Below are 23,340 nucleotides of genomic sequence, written 5' to 3'. Positions count from 1 at the left end.
TGGGTGTAACGTTTTACTTACATTGAGAAAAATCCGTTCTCTGGACAGTGGTATATTGTACAAATATACGGAATCCTCTTGCTTACTATGAAAATCAGAACGGCGCATACGCTATGCGTATGCTACATAGGCACTGCCCTTAGGTGTTACATCATGCCGTTGCAAGATGTCTGATGTCTAACAATCTTCCTTATATTACATACATATATGTATGTTACCTTCGTCAGCTATATGTTATATACGTCCATTTTTATGTGAGATCCTGACCGCCTATATTCTTTCATACGGAACTTATGTATAGATGGAACACTTATACAGAAAGTATTATAAAACATGCGTTTTCAGTTATACCCTTGCTGTATGTTAAGTAAAAAACTACAGGATTTACAAATGTAACATACGATATTACGTATGTCACATACATTTTTCTCTCAGTGTAGCTTTGAATAATATTATAGTACTTTTTTTTAACTGTTTTGGTATATGTCTTCTTGGTATAGTTCGCAGGTGGTTCATTTATATAAAACGAGTTTAATTTAACAATTGAAACTAGAACTTACTATAAATATTTTAAAAAATACAACTGTAATTGTAAACAAGGGAATTACTTCAAAGTTACCCGTCCACCTAATTTTCAACAAAAAACATAATAAAATCTACAATCATCAATTTCTACTTAAACTTTACTCATTTTATGTTCTGTTACGTTACCTAGAGGGTGGAAGTATGGGGTGAGGAACCACAATTACATATGGAAATCCATTAATAACCTACAGATGAGATTGGCCGGCTGCGCGGAGCACGGTTGTGGGTAGTTAATGGGTAATGCGTTGTTGAGAGAGAAGAACGAGCGAAGCGAGAAGCCGAAGTAAGGTGGGATGGCGCACTACTAGGTTACTTAGGTTAGGTTATGTCTACTTCCCACTTACCTTAGTACTTAGGTTTGAAGAGCTCTCCTGTCTCAAGCAGAAAATCGTGACCGATTGTTGGTGGTCTGTGTTTTTTCATTCATTAACCCATGAATATTCAAAAGATTAACCTCATTATCAACATCATGTTTTACAAATGTTAGTACTGTCAATTCACATCCAGAACAAAGAGCCTGTACACTTGCAGGCATGATTACTCGAAAATTATCCCCAATCCAACCGTCCTGAACCTAGAGACAAGTAGTTCCCTCTACTTGCGAATTAGTCCCGTCTTTATAACCGCTTATCAAAAGATATTACACATAAATTACGCTTCACTTAGATGTTATCAAGCACACAAGCAATCAAATTATCAATTTCTTCTAGGTAAATTTTCAAACTTTTGATAAAAACGGACGGGCAACTTAGCAAGTTAACCCTAAACAAGAGCCTAAGTAAAGTTGAATTTCCTTATTTCACAGTAGATCATCTCTCGTTCTTGATCTTAATGTTAGTATTACATGCCAGACTATTAAAACATATATATTTTAATTCTAATTCGTGTAGTTAGTAATACCTATTTAATAAAATTTACGTTTTTTAATGTAGATTACAGAATGTTAACTTAATATGTGTATGTGTAGAGAGGGATAATAGAATTATGTAGAAGCAAAATACTTAAACATTCAAGAACAGATATAATGAATTGCTGATTTACTATTTGATGAACTATAAAATCGGGTTGGCTCGGGCCTTACTAACTTCTACCGGGCCCCCTCTACATTTTTGGGCTGGCTACGGGCCTGTTTCTTTGTACGTTGAAGTTTATCTTCCCTTTACAATCACTGAAGCTGTATGAGAGGTAGATCCACAGTTTAAGGTGAAATCGAAAACACTTTAATATTTAAATTTCGTAATGTTTTACTATCCAGAATTGAACACGGAAAAATGCGCAGCAAAGGCGCATGCGCTGGACACTAGACCAGCGTTCAAACTCCACTTTACTTTTCCAACCAAACAAACATGCAAGTTAATCCATAATCCTAATGATGCCCCGGGAAGTACCTGCACAGAAGAATCATTTTAGGAAACCCTAACAGATCGGACGGCAACCGCTAGTACAATCAGAACACAGTGGTCTTTCATGTCAGCTCATGAACACTAAATAAAAGAGTGCACAGGTCGTCAAATTTTGACATTTTGTCTGCAGTTCCCATGAAAATATGATTTTCTGAAAAATCGATTGCACTGGTCACAAAAATTATGTCTTTTTCTCTATATCATGTCAGGTGTTTGCACAATCATAATCAAGTATACTAAATGAAGTCGAAAAGCAATTACAGGAAGATGGAAGCACAATGAAAAAGGTAACACATAAAAAGTTAGCATGAAAGATACTTGATATTACAAGAATCAGAAATATAGAAATATAGACACAATATACAGGTAACGCATATTGTATCTACCAACTACAAATTATAACAGAAACATAGGCAATTATTACAGTATGTAATAAATATCAACAGACCTCACTACATCTTGGAAACCACTCCCTCTAAATGTTCCCGTTTGCCTAGATGCACTGATGAAGACAACACGGGAAGGTTTCCATAACATGTCTCAATATATCCTGCAGAATGGCTTTTTTTTACGACAAATGGCAGCCTTAAGCTCGTCAATTATCTGCAAAAGGATAGCCAAACACCCTTTCCTTATACATAATCCCAGAGAAAGGAATACGGAGCTGCTAAATTTGGGGTCACATCACATCGCCAAAGCAAGATATCACACGGTTTGGAAATGTTTGTTGGAGTACAGCCATACTTTGGCATGCTTCTAATACTATTGCATCATTCTAATGAAACCAAATGGTATTCAGCAACCTTATAGCCTTCAATTCAGGAATGAAAATATTCTGCAATAGTTTGCAGTAAGGTCAGCATTCACAGTTGCTACACGTCCGGGGTCGTCTTTTTAGAAAAGAGACTAAATAATCCCACATACCAACTGTGCACCATACCAGACTTTTGGACTCACCTGATGCTTTTCATGTAAACGTTGTGGACTTGCCTGAGACCTATACCATCAGTTTTGCTTATTAACAGACCAGTCAAGAAAAGTTTACTTCATAGGATACCAGCAGTTTTTGGAGAAAGAATGGTTCTCGGTTAATCATTGCAAGATCCCAGTGCAGTTAGCGAGTTTGTTTTGTGTATCAATGTATCTCAATCCTTGAATCAACTGCAATTTATACGGATGGAATTTCAAATCATCCATTAAGCGGTCCTATGAATGTCGCAACAGTTGTAATATTTGTGTATGTCGGCATGCTGAATGTCTGGGAAGGCGTTCAAGTGATACTCGTTCTCGTTTCAGGTTTGAACTTCTTCCCCGGTCTTCTCCCGCAGTGAATACCGGTTCAAAGCACTACCAGTAATCCTCCACTGTCTCATCCACCTAAGCATACTGTGGGTCTCGGGTACAGTCAATGAAGACCATCACTGTTCCGCCGGAGTGTCCGTTGAGCACCCGTGAGAAAACCAGTTCGGACAACAGCTTTACCGCCACAATTCGCGTCTGCACAGTCCACAACTTCATGGCATACTAATTTCCTGATCCATTCCTATTCTGCGATGTACGCATGAGCAACATTCGTACGCGCATTTGGTCCCTTGACGTTTGCCTCTGAATGGAAATTTAGTACTCTTCCTTTTCCTTCACGTGTGATTCACCAGGAGTGGTCAGACACCATGTTTATTCCTCAATGACCTTGATAACGATATCGATAATACATTTCTAGTTTTAGTCTCCTGATGGAATCGTTCACTGTGTTCCTCGTATGTGTAGGCAAAATTGTCCGAAATATTGTCTATGTGTTACATTTGAAAATATAGTTTCAAGTTCACCTTGCATCTTAACAGTTTAAATTTCTGTAGCATATCTTCCATATTTTATTGAATTCAGAGTACTTTTTCTAACCAAGGAAATGAGCATAGAGTTTTGAAATTTTTCCATGCTTGCTGTTCTGTCTTCGTTATTAAGCTATAGAAGCCCTAAAAGCACAGGATGTGCTAGGCATGTGCCATTTAGGTGACCCAGCTACTTTTTAGGTACCCGGTACTTGGCACATATGATATTCATGTGCTAAGTATTTACTTCAGCTACCTACAGTTTTTGGTACTTGTTACACCTAATTGATATTTGCAACTGTGTACTACAAATATATCATTTATATACCTGGCTTAGATTCGAACTCTAACAGTCATTTGTTTTTATGTCGTCACTTGGGACATATATCTGTCATGTTCTATGTACGTCCTTTAGGAACATACTGTTTCAGATACTCTAAGAGCACAAAATGTGCTAGGTATGCTACATTTAGGTGTTCTAAATTTATCTCCCACATTTGATGCATTTGTTGCTTCTTTGTCTAAGTGATTGTGTACTAGAAGCAACAAACACACACAATTTATTAGATGGCAACTGTCGTCTATCATTTGAGAGTGGATATCGAAGAATCATAAAATAAAGTAAATAGACACTCGTCATTTTGTTATAAAATTACATGACGAGTAGATTTTATCTGATCCCAAATGGTTGTCGTCGAATATATGCGGTTAAAGGAACACTCTGGTTAGCGAAATTCAAAAGACCCTCAATAATTTATCCCTCTACAAGTGGCATTGTCTTCATCGCTTCCGTGGCCAAGTCGGTAGACTACGCAGCTAGTAATCCAAAGGCTGGTGGTTCCTGACCACCCTGGGTGCTTTTCTTGTTTTTTTATTTTTAAAATTTTTACACTCACCTTAATGTAAATGAATTCCTCATATAGGCGATTTAGCATATTTTGGGGGTATAATTTTGTTGTTCATTGACGCTTTCGGCATGGGAAACATACTATGCACGTTTCCCAGGTACAAACATCCACAAAAGTATATCCCCCTAAGTGCTCTAATTCCATACTTGGAGTCCAGGTCATTTGCAATTGTGAGAACGCCTAGACAGATGCAACCCAACTTACACGTAACTTTTTTCGGCACTGACAGCAGTTGGTAGACCTGATCCAGGTATTTATGCAGGTAAAATTGTAAAGTAGGTGACTAGCGAAACAGTTCTTTATTCTAAGATGAATCCCTATGGTTCTGATCGTGTTTTCCAAAGAACATCATATACTAATCTCAATATTGCTGTGTATGTGACGTATTATTTCTTTATATACTGTATGTTTAGAGAAATAATAATACTGACCACTCATTTATCAGGAAATGCTTGAAAGTAGCTGAAAATACCAAATCTAGAACAACTGCTGGAAATAAGTTTGTAAATGACTGCCTCCATTGAGAGACCTCCAATTCTCCTCATTCCAACATTTTTTTTTTCTGGAGTAGAGAAGATATTTCTTGTCACACTGAGTATGTATTGAAATTGAAATTGAAACATTTGAAAAAGTTTCAACTTGGCCGGGATTCGAACCCGAGCCCGCCGAACAGAAGTTCAATACGCTAACCACTATCTACCGCGTCACTAAGCCTTTTATCTAAATTTTAGCTAGTTAAAATCGTTGCATGTAAGAATATACAAAATACTAATGCTCGTATGAGAAGACGTTCCTTATGAGTGTCACAATGACTTCCTCGAGATTTCCTTCTTTAACTCAGAAGCAAGTTATATAGACCTTCGTCAATGAGGAAAATATCACGAAACGTGTTTCAAGTCGGGGGTTCCTCATTGTTTTTAACTCTCCCGATTTACATTACTACTATCCTTCCTCATCGTAATTTCTAATTTCCAAAGGAGAAGAACCGGCAGCATTTACGCCGATCCCAAGAGTTTCAGTATTCGTGTGCTACCCTAGCCAGCTGTTTGAAGTTGGTCATGTAAAATGTACAGAAAAATTTGAACAAGAGAACAGAACCTAACCATCCCCTGCAGGGCTTCTACTAGTACTACTACTGCTGCTGCTATTATTATTATTATTATTACTTTTACTATGGATCCGTAAATCTCGCAAGCTTATTTGAGTAAAAAAAAGTGTTATGAAAATTTTAAAAAATCCTTGGCCAAGGTTTGAACCCACGCCAAAAGCTATTTTCATTACTAGAATGTTGCCACGAGGGCCGACAGCAGATGACCTTAATTTCCGCTATATGTAGGTCATGACTCTTGATGTCCTATCAGTATCGGCCAATAAGAGCAAAGGATATCTGAAATTCTTGGAATCCGCGAAAATGCAAGCCGGCAAACAGGCACGTAGCCGGGATTTCGTAATAGCGGAGGTCCGTGACGAAATATTGAGGTTATCACACCAGGGGCTGGGTCATTCTAAACTATTTTACTGGTAAAATATTTTTGTTCGTTTAGCCAAGATTTTGTAATAGGGCGTGACTTGAAATATTGTGGTTACTCACAAGAGGCTCGATCAATCTAAACTACTTTACTGACAACGTACCCTTTTGGTTTGTTAGGACAATAAAATGAGGATGTATTAGTAAGTATTTTAGTAACAAACTATGAAGAAATCTCGAGCATAAGGATATTAAAATAATTGAAAAAGATATAGTCTTCCGAGGTCTTTCGAACTCGGATCTTATTGTCTTTTTTTCTTTTTTTTTCTCGTCTTCGTTTAACGCCGTTCAGGATAGCAACGAGATCTCTTTCGGCAGTGAAAACACCCTGCCGCGAAATGGATTAGTGTCCCCGCGAAATTGAAAATTTCTTTAACAAGTGTCACTAGAATCTACGTTGCCGGGCTCAATATTAATGGAGATTATTGGTATTTCTTAAGTTCTACCTGAGAGTGTATCTGATCGTCATTTGTAGTCCATAGGATTAGTATGGAGCTAGATGGAATTCAGAATGCTCCGTTACAATAATATACATTTTTAACTTGACTTTCCCCTTGTTTCCCCCACACAAAGATCCCCATAAGAAAGAGTAACCAAAAGAGTAGGTTTATATTTTTAAGGCTGATCCTTCTTTTTGTCGTTTCTTTTTGTTTCATATTTCCTTAATTTTTTTCATTTCTGGTCTCGAGGAGGGGGTGCAAACTCCCGGACTCACCCTTCGGCTGCGTGCCTGCGGCAGACATTATTTTTGCATTCTTTGAATTGCATCAACACGAGTAGAAAAAGAAAGCTCTATTTTTATCTTCCGTAACTACTAGTTTATTGTTTTATCTTTGGATGAGGAATTTGTGGTAGATTGGCAAATTATGAAACTCGTATGGCAGAAAGACGGGTTCGAATTCCATCGTGGCAGCGCCGTAACTTAGATTTTTTCTGGGGATGGGGCAAGCATTAATACAACTATTTGCGCCCCCTAGAAAAACTTGTTTTTCTAATTCTTGAGCCCCTTCTTTCCAACTTTCTTTTAATCTTTATGGGCCCCCCGGAGCCTATGGGTCCTCCCGCACGGTAAGGTCTGCGGTTCCGTTAGCTACTCTCTGCGCCCATACATGACAAAATTATTAAAGGGACAATATTGATAAATCTCAAAGCCATACGAATAAATATTATTTCTAGAGTCCCTAATAGTAGACATTTTTTACTGAAATGGGTCCACGACTCATTTTTGTTCTACTTACAATTTTGTCTGCTCATTTCTTTATGTAATGTAGGGGCCCATTTTGAGACAAAATTTTCTTACTCCATATACGATACGAACATGAAACTAGAAATGAAACATGATTTCTAATTTCATGTTCGTATCGTATATGGAGTAAGAAAATTTTGTCTCAAAATGGGCCCCCTCGAACGGCGGGGAGCTTCTCTGGGGGAGGCAATTGCTCCCCACAAGTTACGACTCTGCCGATGACGTAGCCTCAACTTGAAGAACGTTTCGTGATATTTTTCTCATTGAGTAACATCTATATAACTTGTTTTTAAGTTAAAAAGAAATCTCGAGTAAGTCATTAAGACAATCTCACAAATTGCTTACATTTTGTTATTTATATTTTGTTTATATTTGTTTGTTTTGTTATATTTGAGTATCTTGTTTATATTTTTCCATGAAACGATTTTAACTAAGTATTAGTTTTGGTAGAAGGTTAAGTTTCGCGCTAGGTGAGTGGTTAGCACATTGAACATCTATTCGGTAGACCAGGGTTCGAGTCCTGGCTAGGATGAAACTCTTTCAAGTGTCCCTGTTCCAATTTCAATTTCAATGTGTACTCAGTGTGACAAGCAAGATCTTCTCTTCCTTAGAAAGAAAAAGATGTTGGAATAAGGATAATTGGAGAAGGTATATCAATGGAGACAATCATTTACAAACTTATTTCCATCAGTAGTTCTAGATTTGATATTTTCGTCTACTTTCAAGCATTTTCTGATTCATGTGTGATCAGTGTTTTTATTTCTTTGAATTACAGTATACAATGAAATAGTATATTACATACACAGCAATATTGAGATTAACGTAAGATCTTCATTGGACAACACGCTCTGAACCAGAGAGATTGATCTTAGAATGGAGAAATGTTTCATGCATCATCTACTCACAATTTTACTTGCATGTAGACTTGACTCAGTGCTACCAACTGCTGTCAGTGCCGAGAAAAATTACCTGTAAGTTGGGTTGCATATGTCTAGGCATTCCCACAACTGCAAATGACCTGGACCCCAAGTAATGGAATTAGAGCGCTTAGAGGGGGAGATACTTTTGTGAGTGTCTGTACCTGAGGGAACATGATAGTAATATGCCTGTTATGTGATTGTGATGTTAGGGAGCGTGCATTACACACCGACTTACAAATATATCCGCAATTCTCTCTTCGTTCAATTTTGCAGCTGAAAGAATTGGGAATTTGATATACAGGTATTAGAAACAGATTTTTGTTTTCTTCAATGCTCACATACTGCTTTCTAAGTCCTAATTTTACGTGCAATGAAAGCGATAAAATATAATGTAAATCAAATGCTCATTTACGATGTTCTTAGATAGCATTAGCAAGTTTTCCTTCTTTGGCCACTGCTCTACTCCAATGTTCCTTACACGCTAGCATATACCAAATATGTAGTAGGAATAAGGTCTTACAATTCCTCTTCGACGAATCTACTCTATAAATAACGTTCTTTGTTTACTGTTATACGGTTGAACTCGCATTTTTTTTCAATTGCTCGGGACGTCTTTGCAGGACCCCATCAAACGATCTTCAACAACAATAAAATCCTTAAGACTTTAACTCGATTTCTGCCCACTGAATACCATCTATCGCATGCAAGTAACTTACTTTCACTAGACGTGATCTCAGACGTTATGCTGCGTCTTTCAAGCCCCAAGTCTTTCACCGAATTATGAGTCTGCAGAACATACTTTTACGTTCACGTCTAATGTCAAGTTAAATCTGAGTGACGTATGTTTTGAATGTTAATCATTGATTAAACGCTGATGTGATGACCTTTAAGTTGCCAGGCTACCAATAGATTTCTAAAATGTTTTTCGTTCCAGAAGAAGTTAACTCTTCATATGTCTCTGTGTATTATGGGAGTAATGAATTCAGTGTCATATCAGAATTTGAGTATGTAGACAGGGAGGGATCTGAAAGTAGAGAAGATGGTTCGCGTTTACAAAGAAGACGTCGTATTGACACTACCTGAAGTATCAACCGGACTTCTAATATTATAGCTTCCGAAGGAAATCAGTGAAATGTTGGAAAAACTTTTCTTTTGCTTTTACGGTCTGACTGTGGTCAATTCATACGTCTTGTATGAGAAGGAAAGGAGAAAAAAGATGTCATTTCAAAAGTTTCTCGTTGAGAATTGAACTCAATGAAAATTTCCCACTTTTCAAACGGCGGAAGACTTGTATCCCATTCCGTGTACCACCGACACAATCACGACCTACAAGTATAGGACAAAGAAACTGTAAGTTATGTTCAAACTCATGAAGTTTCTAATGGAAAAACACGGAAAAAAGATCACTAGCTTCTATTGTCGTAGATATAACGTGAGACTGTGTTGAAGAGATTTTTGAGAAATATCATATCAAGATCAATTACTGAGAACATTAGAAGAAATAAGATGCTAAATAATGGTCTACACTAAGTTTTTAAATAGACAGTGTTATTGTTCGTATGCATGTACGTGTATGTGTATGTGTGTTTGCTTGTGTATGTTTATACATAGTAACATAATGGGGAAACATAATGATATGTCTCATTTTCTAACTTTCGAATAAACTGGAAAAGAGAATTCAACATTCCCATGCAATTCAATGTTATGACATATACTAAACAAACTTCCCCTACCATCTTGAGGTACACTTCCGAAATTAAACTACCTACATGCTATTCTATAGTTCAACCCCAACCCATCTACCTAACTCAATTTCACCAGAAGTAAAGATTATGTTCGCTTGAGCCGCTCATATATTCACATAATGAATAAAAGATTGAAATTTAGTGACTATTTTTGATAGATGACAGATCTATACAATAAAAGCTAATATTTGTAGTTCTCCGAAACAATTTTTTTAAAAACTTTTATGTTACTTAGTATGAATTTCAAGTTAAGAGTATCGTTAGTGTGAAGATTGCAAGTACTCAATTTTATCCCTTAAAATGCCGGAGTTGGTGATTTACGTACTTAAATAGCCGTCGGACTGAAACCATTATTTTTTGTTTCAGGAGAAGTTTATTATCACTACCACCCAGGTAACCAAGTAACAGTAAGCATCACTACTTAGTTCTCACTCAGACACTTCAAATGTATCCATTGGTGTTGGTAAAGAGTGGTTTGGGAGCTCTGAACCATGAGGAATAAGTCTAATCACTGATTCTAAGTTCGGATGCACGGTTTTGTTCTTGTTTGTTTTGTTGAATCCTGCTACTTTGGACATATAAAAGTAACAGTCATCCACATGATTTTCTATTCATGCTATATCATTGGAATAATAAAATTCAAACACTTTACTTTAGCTACACCCTACCTTAATTTCTTCACGCATCTATGAGACACAATGTGTGCGGCAAATGGACTGATCCTCAAGCTTCCTGGGAAAATAAGCAAAAAATATTTTTAAACAAATTCCGATATCGCGTAAATTCCACATGTGTAACAGAATATATCAGGCCTATTCACACACTGTCTTCCTGATATTTTACAAACAAGATTACCATAAATACTGATAACAACTCGCGTTAGACCCTTCTTCTAGCAATTTCATACTAAATTGACGATTTCTGAGCCGATAACGAAACAATGCCGATGCTCAAATGCATTATTCCTTTCTTCCTCCGTACCATATACACAAGCGATATTGTCGCATTTAAAAATGACATTCTGTAACGTAAATTTTGCAAACATTGCTTCTGATAGATATTCTGGTGTTGGTTGGAAGGATGTTATTGCGCAAGAAAAACTGACAGATGCAAAAACTGATGGTATTTTCCTGCACTGAGAAAAAAATTGTAGGTAGCGTACTTAAAAAGATAGGTTATATGCGTAATTCCTGTAGTTTTTGGACTTAAATTACACCAGACATATAACTGAAAACGCATGTTTTATAGTACGTTCTGTATAAGTGTTCCATCTATACGTACTTTCCGTATTAAACAATGTAGGCGGTCAGGATCTCACATACAAATGGACGTATATAACATATAGCTGACGAACGTAACATAAGTATATGCATGTGATATACGGAAAACTGTTACTATGTCAGACATCCTGCAACGGCATGATGTAACATCTACAGGCAGTGCCTATGTAGCATACTGATAACGTATGCTCCGTACTGATTTCTATAGTAAGCAAGAGGATACCGTATATTTGTAGAATATACCGCTGTCCGGAGAACGGATTTTTCTCTGTGTGTTTGCTGGTGCAAAATTAGCAAAGTACACCTCTTAATTCTCGAACCAAAGAATCTATGTTGATCTTTGTTATTATTGAAGCAAGACTACGTTCCCGCAATCCCCTCACACGATTAGCACAGACACCTGTTTATCACTAAGATTGAATTCGTTGATATCGGTATAGTCTGTAGTGGCGATTCGAATGGAGGTCTGTGTAACTCAGCGATGAGAGTCATTTCTGTTTCTTGAAGAATTGTTGCTTGTTCATGGACAGCCAGGTGAGCGCAAAACCCAGCGTTAAAATATTTCTCATATTGGACCTACATTTGCCATTCTGGTATAGGAGAAAATAAGTTTCAATGCTGATAGCCTCTGGTCTTTATTCCGGAAAATATGACTAGTGCGCCTTAAATTCATGATTTATCAATTTGACCCTCTGACTTTATCTGGATGTTTTGCGAAAGCAAACTTCCAACAGGATAGCTTGCGTTTCCGTACCACCAAGCATCACAGAGTGCTCTACTCAATATACAGGGTTTGTCCGGAAAGTAATAGGATTGAGTCGATTTTTAAAAAAAAAATTATTGAGCCAATCGTTACAATTCTTTAAAAACTTTCAAAATAGGCTCCTTCTGCGTCGATGCAGCGCTGCCAGCGCGATTTCCAAGCATTGAAGGCGTCACGGAAGTCATTCTCCGGCATAGCCTTGAGAGCCGCGGTGCAAGCTGCTTGGATCCCCTCTGTTGTCTCAAAATGCTTGCCTTTCATCGGGCGTTTCAGGCGAGGAAACAAAAAGAAGTCCGGGGAGCCACATCTGGGCTGTAGGGCGGCTGCGGAAGCGATGGGATGCCGACCTTGGTCAGGTAGCTGTTCACAAGAAAGACGGTATGAGCCGGGGCGTTGTCGTGGTGCATCTTCCAGTTGGCTCCGATGTCTGGTCGGACCCGATTGACCCTTCTTTTGAGTCTTTTGAGCACTTCCACGTAAAACTTGGCGTTGACGGTTTGTCCAGGAGGAACAAATTCATGGTGGACGATGCCTTTGATGTCAAAAAAGACAATGAGCATCGTTTTCACTTTGGATTTGCTCATTCGTCCCTTTTTTGGGCAAGGAGACGCCGGCGTGTGCCAGTCGGAAGATTGCTTCTTTGTCTCGGGATCATACTCAAAGATCCATGATTCGTCACCTGTGATTACGTTATTCAAAAATTGGGGGTCACTTTCACACATGTTCAAATTTTCTTGGCACAATTCCACTCGCCGCAATTTCTGGTCGCCAGTGAGCACTTTGGGACAATCTTCGCGCACACCTTGCGCATGTTCAAATGCTCCGTCACAATTTCATGAACCACAGTTTTTGGTAAATTTTACATCTGGGCAATTAAACGAATACTTAGTCGGCGGTCTGAGTTCAAAACTTCGCGCACACGAGTCACATTGTCGGTCTTCATCGGCGACCTCTTCCCGACCCTCCTAAAAGGCCTTGTGCCACCGAAACACACCACTTCTTGCTAAAGCATCATCTGGGTAAGCCTGCTTGATTATATCAAAGGTTTCTGTCGCAGATTTACCGAGTTTAACACAGAATTTAATCGCGTACCTCAGCTCTAACGAACGCTGCATTTTCGGCTTGCCCCACTTACAGAAACACGTCGCGCGAAAAAGCCTGTCCTGACTCTTCGTGTGCTCGGAGACAACTGACCAGCCGCTCGTTCGTTAGCTAGGAACGCCCTCTACCGGATCCAGCTTGTGCGCGCACGCTCCAAAGTACAGTCATGGCGGAATAAAATCAGTCCTATTACTTCCCGGACAAACCCTGTATATCTTCTCCTTCTGTCCAAGAGTGAAACGCTAGCTGGGCTTCGACAACGACCACTACCCATATACATCAAAGTCTACAGTAAAAATGGACTGTTATATTCCAGGCAGACATTCACCATCTATACGACCAGGTATGTCGCAGATCGGCTGCTTATGTGGCTGCTTGGGATGCTATTTAGGTATTTTGTATTTCTTATAAATCATGTATAACAGGTTGGAAAGGTTCCACGGGCGCCATGCTAAGATCACTACCATCTAACATCAACCTTTGAAACTCATTTCTGCTAGTGTATTTTACACAATGGGTAACTAACTACAATGAGATTCCCTGTTCAATACTTCACTCAGTCGCATCAGTTGTAAATATTAATTAAATCATTGCTATGAATGCATCTAATATATATATATATATATATCCAGGGTGGTAGGAAACTCCACCGACAAAATTCGGGAGGTGATTCCCAACACCCATATATATTAACAAGCAAAAGCGACCCCTTTGCTGGCGTTTCCAAAACTACCATTAATTACGAGGTGATACCCAAAGTATCCTAGATATTTTTTATCGGGCAAACCAGTAACAGTACAATATTCTCGTGGTCACTCTCGATGTCACGAGGTGCATGTATTAACTGCTGCACCACAAGGTTGCGTCATCTTTGGTGCACTCGGCGGTGAGTTGTAGTTGTGCGTGTTAGGACGTATTTTAGTGCTTCTGCGATTTGTCAAATGGCTGACGTTAAGGAGCAATGGATTTGCATCTAGTTCTGCATCAAGTTGAAAAAAATCATAGCCGAAACTCACCGCATGCTGAAAGAGCATTTGAGTGCTTCAAGCATTTCAAAGAAGGCCCGAATTTTCGAAAGATGATTCACACGCTTAAAAGTTACACGCAACTTCAAGTTGATGCTGATTATTTCCTTCGACATTTGAGGAATTGTGCATAGTGAGGAGTTTGTTCCACCTGGTCAGAATATCAACGGAATGTTTTACTGCGAGGTTTCGAAGAGAATGAGAGAATGTTCGGCGCAAACAGTTAGAGCTGTGACAAACGAAAGACTGGTTGCTGCATCACGACAACGCGTCCGCGCACACCTCGCTTGTTGTGAGGGAATTCCTGGTCAGAAACAACATGGCAACACACCTCACTCTCCTACACTCTGACCTATCTCCGTGCGACTTCTTAATATTGAAAGGGCGACGTTTTGACTCCATTGAAGACATCCAAGTGGAATAGCAACGGTTAGTGAACACCTTCACCTTGCGGACTCCCAGGAGTGTTTCTAAAAGAGAACAACGTTAAGACCGTTGCATTCACGCCAGAGGAGACTACGTTGAAGGTGACGGAGAACATTAGAAGGTAAGTATAGTTTTCAGATCTTGTACAATGACATTCTCTTATATCTTGGGTAGCATCTCGCATTACGAATATCAGTACTTGTTTATTTCCCCAATAATGGATTCATACTACAGTAGGACGTCAATAATCCGAACGTCAAAAATCCGAAAGCGGTCCCTAAAAGCATTTTACATTTTATCTTACGAGGAAACGGTCCCAAGTGTAAACAACCGATTTGGCTGGTGTCCGGATATGTGTTACGGGAGACCAAAGTAGGAGACACGTATTTTGGCGTTTGGGCCCGTACGCAGAAATTTCCGAAATACGGGGCCCCAAAGTGCCCAACCATGCTATAACTAGGAAGCGAATGACGTTACTTGTACACAACCGATCTGGCTGGGGTCCGAATATGTGTTACGGGAGATCAAAGTAAGAGACACGTATTTTGGTGTTTGGGTCCATACGCAGAAATTTCCGAAATATGGGGCCCAAAAGTGGCTTTACATGCTATAACTTTGAAGCGAAGGACATTATGTGTACACAACCGATTAGCTGCTGTCAGGATATGTGTTACGGAAGAGCAAATTAGGAGACACGTATTTATGCGTTTGGGCCCATACGCAGAAATTTACGACATACGGGGACCAAAGTGCCCCTACATGCTATAACTAGGAAGCGAATGACACAACCGATTTGACTGGGGTCCGGAAATGTGTTAAGGGAGACCAAAGTAGGAGACACGTATTTTGGCGTTTGGACCCATACGCAGAAATTTCCGAAATACGGAGCCCCAAAACTGGCCCTACATGTTATAACTAGGAAGCGAATGACGTTGCCTGTACACAACCGATTTGGCTGGGGTCCGGATATGTGTTACGGGAGATCAAAGTAGGAGACACGTATTTTGGCGTTTGGGCCCATACGCAGAAATTTCCGAAATACAGGGCCCCAAAATTGGCCCTACATGCTATAAGTACGAAGCGAATTACGTTACTTGTACACAACCGATTTGGCTGGGATCCGGATATGTGTATCCGGAGACCAAACTAGGAGACACGTATTTTGGCGTTTGGGCCCATACGCAGAAATTTCCGAAATATGGGGCCCCAAAATGGCTGTACATGCTATAACTAGGAAGCGAATGACGTTTCTTGTACACAACCGATTAACTGATGTCAGGATATGTGTTACGGGAGAGCAAAGTAGGAGACATGTATTTATGCGTTTGAGCCCATACGCAGAAATTTACGACATACGGGGCCCAAAGTGCCCCTACATGCTATAACTAGGAAGCGAATGACGTTACTTATACACAACCGATTTGGCTGCGGTCCGAATATGTGTATCCGGAAACCAAAGTAGGAGACACGTATTTTGGCGTTTGGGCCCATACGCAGGAATTTTCGAAATCCGGGGTCCCAAAGTGGCCCTACATGCTATAACTTGGAAGCGAATGACGTTACTTATACACAACCGATTTGGCTGCGGTCCGAATATGTGTATCCGGAAACCAAAGTAGGAGACATTTATTTTGGCGTTTGGGCCCATTCGCAGAAATTTCCGAAATATGGGGCCCCAAAGTGGCTCTACATGCTATAACTAAGAAGCGAATGACGTTACTTGTATCCAGCCGATTTGGCTGGGATCCGGATATGGCTATTATAAGCCCAAGTCGAAGAGATGTAGTTTTTCTTTCGACTAAACCTGACAGGCCGGCAAACTTTACTTCCGCCACTCTGCCCGGTTTCCTGACAACACACGCCGGATCGATTAAATATTAATGTTCACTCTCTTGCACGAAAGTGTTCCTCCCGGTTTCCACACACCCTAGCCATAGAAATACAAGCGAAAAACGCAAACATTCTTTCGCTCCGTTGATACCCTCGTGGTCAGCAGATCCCCCCTCGACGGCTCGTGCCAGCTGAACATCTGTTCAGGATTGCATGGGTACAACATACGCCAACTTCATGGCCTTATGAAAATCTAGCAATATGGGGCACTGTATATTCGACATTCCTTTATTCCTTTTTGTGGGACTTAACAACAAACACAAATCGAATACTTTTGGATATATTACAACATATTCCAACTCAACCCAACATTCTGTACCAGTAACATCATTCGCTTCCTAGTTATAGCATGTAGGGCCACTTTGGGACCCCGTATTTCGGAATTTCTGCGTATGGGCCTAAACGCCAAAATTCGTGTCTCCTACTTTGATCTCTGGTAACACATATCCGGACCCCAGCTAAATCGGTTGTTTACACTTGGGACCGTTTCCTCGTTAGCGTAGCGATAAACAAACAATGTTGTCCGTCGGCGGACCGAGGCAACGACTTTGGTGTATCCTTATTTTCCCTTAGGCCTATATAAGTTAAGTTTTAAGTGCGAGCTACAAGAAGAGTATAATTTAGTGTACAAGCAGGTTCTTCAGAAACATTAAACGTAAGTAGCCTTACGTACGGTATTGTATTACTGTATGTACTGTATAACCACTGTATCGATAAAAGAGCACGCGGTACAGTATATTTAAGCCTAAATGGCATTTTCTTGGTCATTTTCGAAAATCCGAATAATTTGAAAATTCGAACTACCTGTGGTCCTAATTAGTTCGGATTTTCGACTTCCTACTGTATAAGAAAGATTTCGACTTCCTACTGTATAAGAAAGATATCTGAAAGGACGGACAATTCTAACTGGATTGGATTAGCACAGAGTACGATCTGTTGAAGATATTTCGTTTTTACGTTCAATTGGTTGTTTACATCACAGAGTGAAAAATTAATGACTGCAGCATGACAAAGGTTGATTGTTTTAGAACATTACATAAAGTATTCCTGTAAATGCCACCAAAATTATTTAGCTAAAACTTTTTCATGCAGAGGAAAGCAATTAATTATTTGAACACACCACAAAACGTGGCTTTTCTTTGGAAACTATTAGCAAATAATAATGAGAGTTATCGCCTTAATAATATGCACTAACTAAATTAAAATAATACCTGAATTCGAAAGGAATACTTTTAGTGCTTTAGATGAAAAAATATGTGCATTTACTTACAACCCAGATTTCTTCTTAGTGTCATCTGCCAAACATAAGGCTCTTTGATTTCTCAACTGCCATTCTGGAACGCTGTATCTTGTTATTGAGTACCTATCCACTACAGGTCTGGTTCCAGTTAACTCCCCAAGGGGACTCCAGTCTACACGTCCCGTGGCCCAAGGTCCAATGGGACCCATTTTCTTCTCTTCGCGGTCAACAGGTGGTCTAAAATTTGGATCATTCTGTATCCCAACCATTCCCTCAGGAGAAAGCAATTTCTCACAAGGTTCGTTCAGAGGGACTTTGACCTTAGGTTCTGGTACACCAAACCCAGCTGGAGGTGGTGTACGTTCTTGCCATCTCTGGGCATCTTCAAAATGCGTACAAGGTACTGCTGAAGTGCCAGGACAAGGTTTTAGTTCTCTATCGAAAGTACCTCTTTTAACGTCCGACGTTCCATGAGCAAAATCTGGAGACTTACACACACCACAACTCTTACTCCCAAATCCTCCTTTCGGATCTCTGTAATCTAAACTAAAGGAGCGTGAATCTCCGTGACCATATTGCTGGTGCAAACTACTATCAAACGTAGTTTTAGGAGCTGATTTTTCTCTACATTCTTTACAATCTGGAGCTGGAATACCCTGGCAATGTGTAGAACAAGTACCTCCATGTGCTCCAATTATTCCAGCAGCAGAAGGATGTGAATCACCAGAACTGTGTGCTCTCTGTCGGTAACTGGTCTGATAGGTAGTTTGAGGGACTGATCTGTCGCTGCAGTCTTTACAACCTGAAGCTTCAACGCCATGTGGGCAAGTACCTGTATAACTTCCACGACTTTGTTCTTTCTGAATTCCTCTTCCAGCACCTCCTCCTCCAACATGACACTTATCTCCGCCACCGCCCTTTTCTGAGTATGGGCAAGGCGGACAAGTAGCGTCTTGTTTATACCGCTGTTGCTTACAACGCTCGTAATTGGCATCTAGGACAGTTGATTCTTGACAGTGAGAACATTGTTGGCTTTTACCACTTCCATGCGCTTTATGGGTGCGACATCCTTGACAATTATCTGGACATCTTCGATACGGACAAGATTCCCTAACAGCTTCATTTCTTCCTTGGTTTAACGGATTGCATGGGTCAAATTGTCGAGGACCATATTCGTGTGCTTCTCCCGGTCGATTACATCCACAACGGCACGAACGTCCATGATCTGATCCAGGAATATCTACTGGTGCCATTTTCCATACACAACTTCTGAAATAGTGAGAACATTATCGGACATTAATTTTGTGCTCAGCAGAGGATGAATTAATATCATTCTTTCAGTTGTGATTACCTTAATCCATTACTACACAATTTAGTTCACTACTATAGTTCATAAAATTATATTTTCCGAAGTTAATTTCATGTAGCTTATAGTACTTTTAATATTTTTATAGAAATAATGCAATTGAAATCCTTAGGTCTTCTCAGTTTGAAGTATTAAAGCTGTATCTAATAGAAATATCTTGGTCTTACGGGTTAAGCTGAAGGTTCACATTTTATATAGCAGTGCTGAAAGAAACGTTAAACCACCAACATTGAATTTGTATGATTGGATTGTTAACATGTTTAACATTTTTTCTTGGTTTGATTTTGTGGGGTCCGACGAGACTGTTGCTAACTGAATGAAATCGTCAGTGTAAATGGAACAAAATGAAGTATTCATACTGTACAAGAATGAGGAATTAGTATTGTTGGGTTAATAGTATGGTGCGGTATATCTACTAGAGGACTTATAGGACAATTTCTCTTTGAAGAGAAAGTGATAGGCGAAAACTACATTACCATGTTACAAAGAAATATTGAGCTGGCTATTTATTAGATCTACCTAGAGCAGCCAGGCTGATGTGTAAGACTCAGCGACGGACACGGACGGGTAGAGCAAATGATGGAGACGAGAATGGAGAATAAAGATGTGTAGGCAGCATACGAGTGGGTATCTGCAAAAAACATGTCTTGTTAGTTTGCCTGTCACTATGGTCTCTGTCAGTGCCTTGTTTCTCGTCTACTGTTTGTGTACTTTACTGGAAAAGAGAGCAGCAACTTCGATGTCATAGAGCATCGGGATGAAAATGGCTGACCTAGAAGATTGTTTAGCAGCCTAAGGTAGACATTGCCATATATATAAGCGCCACACCTGCTAGTAACACTAAATCGTGTTCCTTCGTTTGCTGTTTTTAAGCTTAATGTCCCACGGTTACTCCAAGGTTAGGCATAAGAGAAATAGTGATTATGATAAATGAACGAAATGGTAGAAACTGGGAGAAAAGAAGAGAATCCCGAGAAATCCAACGTACACAGTGTTTGTCCAGCACGAAGTCCACATGACAGCCACAATAGAGATGGGAGGATTATCCTGGATGAAACATCCCCTGGGAAATAGATAGATCAACAAAGGAGTGCTAAATATATGTCCAAATTTCCTGAATTGGCACCGTTAGATTCTACTTGTGCTAAAAATGCACGCAAGCTCAGTGACAGAGTTCTCACCTCTAGTACGAGAGGTCTCTGGTTTGACTCCAAGTCATTTGTATTTATGATTCATAACATCGTGTCCGTGTATTTCTTTATAGTTTATTCCTTCCCCCCACATTCTCATCACACCAATTATTTCATATTATTTCTTAATAATAATAATTTTCATTAAATTATCTGCTTTAACTCATAGCTCTTGCTGGCTGCGATCGCCTTTGGTGAAAAGCAAGATTATAAAAATAACCAACTAAAAATAAATCTCTCGCTCTGTTTTACCGTGAACAGTATCACAAGTTTATTCATTTGTAGGATGACAAATCAGCTCTCTCGCCCCCTTTCAATAATAGCTCTATAACATGCCTATTAGGTCAGTGGTTCCCAACCTTCTTTGGCTGACGACACACTTTACTGAAAGTCCAGGACATCTTGACACACTTCTTTGATATTATTATTATTATTATTATTATTATTATTATTATTATTATTATTATTATTATTATTATTATTATAGTGAAACCAATTAGTGTTTATAATAATTCTATACAGTACTGAGTATATAGTACTACCGCTTTGGGTGTTGACTGGGATAATCTGTGTCCATTTTAACTAATTACTATTAAATTCATCATGATTTTTAAAATCTAAAATTTTGCGACACACCTTAGGGGACTGCGTGAGACACCAGTGTGTCGCGACACGTCGGTTGAGAACCACTAAATATTGACAAAATAGGTTTATATTTTTGTATTCCCTTTTATGCTACCTTCAGAATTATCCAAGTTTAAGAAAATCTTATTTAAACCAAAATTAAACATTTCCAAATTCAGACTCTCAAGATGAATGGTAGTACTATGTTAAACAATACCATGTGGAATTTCTGTCCGATTTCACATACCATCTTATATACAATTCATTCCTCTGTTATTTGGGAGGGAAGCATAATGAATTTTGAAGATATCATCTAGAGCTCGTTTGTGGCTGTTTCGTTAGTGTATGCACCTTCCGTCCGGGAGAACAAGGCTCGCTTCCGGGAGCTCATGTCATGTGGAACCCGCGTCTCATACATACTAGGTGCTGCAAGAGATGTTAAACTCCAAAATCAACTAACCGAGATAATAATCGGCATAGAAGACGTTTCCTTTTATATTTCAGTGGTAATAAATGTATAGCTTTGTTGTACGAAACACATTAAATCAACGCAAACACACCTTGAATTTATTTATTTATTTCTAATGATGGGCATAGCCACAGTGTTGCGGATAACCACAACATACATAATTCAGTGCAACATACAAACCTATACCTCGGTAGACCAACCCTAGCTCCTACCTTCAAAACTATTTTTTTCAAAGGAGGAACCACTGGACAACTCCACCGAAATACAAGTTTACTTTTGCACTACGGGTAATGGAGCAATTTCTACTTTCCAAAAATATATTACTTTAATTCCTTTACCTTATTTCTAAAAATGCTTTTTTTTCTGAATATCAAATCAGTGGGGTAAGGATCTAATCTACTTCCTGAAATTGTGAATTCCCAAATTCCAAGGTAGTTAACAATTTATTGTAACAAAAATATGTATAGAAACAACAATAATAAATATATGTATAGCAAACAATTTAAGTTCCGTATTTGAAAATTTGTAACTTGAAACTTTTAATGGAACAAACAAATCCAGCCGTGAACTGGGAACGAATACTTGTTTCATTCAAATCTATAGGTAGTTTTAACACAATTTCTTACTTTGTTTTTTTTTTTTTTTTTTTCACAAAAAATATTTAACAACTCCTTTCCCTGTTGTTTTATGAAATCCTCCTTCAAGGTTCCTATCAAGGAGAGGGCAAGTATGATTTCTTCAAACTTAATCTGACTTTTTTTTCAACTTTTGAAACTAACATGAAGCTTACCTTCAGAGAAACAGTGAACAGGGTCAGTGACTGAATCCTCTATAAGTTTAGAATAAAAATAAAAATGCCAAAAAGGATTAACATAGAGGATCCTTTCACTAACTCTCCCACCTCCTCTGTAAGACACACATATTAAATCGAATTATGAAACTTTCAAAGATGGCAATAACTTACTCGAAAACGATTTGAAGAAATACTTATTTTAAATTTTCCACTAATTTCGCCTTCATTTGCAATATTTCAATCTTCCAAAGCCATAGTTTCAAACAGAAGTAATTCTCACTATCAAAAGTCACTGTAAATTACGTCTTAAGTTCCCATTCTTAAAAACATACAGAACCCTTTTCGATCTACATTACCCTTACCGTGTTTAGCAGTCAACAGGAAGCAGCCTCGCGTTTTGCACGTAGAGGAAGCCTTCCCGATGACGTCAGCTACTCAATCGCGCAGCCTGACTCGGGAGCGAGCCATTACGCAGTAGCTTGACAAGGCAGGGTTGCCAGTCTATTTTGACGGAAACATTGAAAGGGGGTTTCATTTACAATTAGATAATACAATGATAATAATTAATCGTAACAACAGGGAGCTGACGGAGCTACTCCCCACAAACAATTTCATGCCCCTGCTCCCAAAGTGAACTTCACCTGTTAAGTGTTTGTTAAATTTGCTTTGATACATACTTAGCAAATCTTCTAACATTCGAATCGATCGGTACTTTTGTGTCTGTCTGTTAATCCTCTTCCACGATAACTATACTATAATTTATCCGATTTTATTGAATTATGGTACGGGTCTTTCTTCAACTTGTATATACAAATAACTCTGTTGTTTTCGAGTTTCTAGTTCCCTAAGAATAAAGATGTAAAATCCACCCATATTGTAAGAAGTTCGACTTTCCTAAGCAAACTACGTAAAAATTATTCAATTATAAAAGCATATTTAGTTTCTTGAGATCATTCTGACGATAGTGTGTTGTTTGTCACGGTGTCGTTTGCCACAGCTCGATTTTTAT

General features: G+C 38.9%; 1 protein-coding gene across 1 annotated transcript in view; it reads right to left on the bottom strand.

The window, feature by feature from the left end:
- The window catches only part of Tektin-A (Tektin A), a 94,426-nt gene that overhangs the window by 44,993 nt on the left and 26,093 nt on the right, over positions 1–23,340 (bottom strand). The window contains exon 2 of the mRNA XM_081731420.1: positions 17,920–19,158. Coding sequence (XP_081587546.1) covers positions 17,920–19,142 — 1,223 coding nt within the window. The 5' untranslated portion in view covers positions 19,143–19,158. The remainder of the gene's footprint in view (positions 1–17,919; positions 19,159–23,340) is intronic.

The sequence above is a fragment of the Thermobia domestica genome, chromosome 11, assembly GCF_964235325.1.
Source record: "Thermobia domestica chromosome 11, izTheDome1.hap1.1, whole genome shotgun sequence".
Taxonomy (NCBI): domain Eukaryota; kingdom Metazoa; phylum Arthropoda; class Insecta; order Zygentoma; family Lepismatidae; genus Thermobia; species Thermobia domestica.
This window is presented reverse-complemented; position numbering and strand designations above follow the sequence as displayed.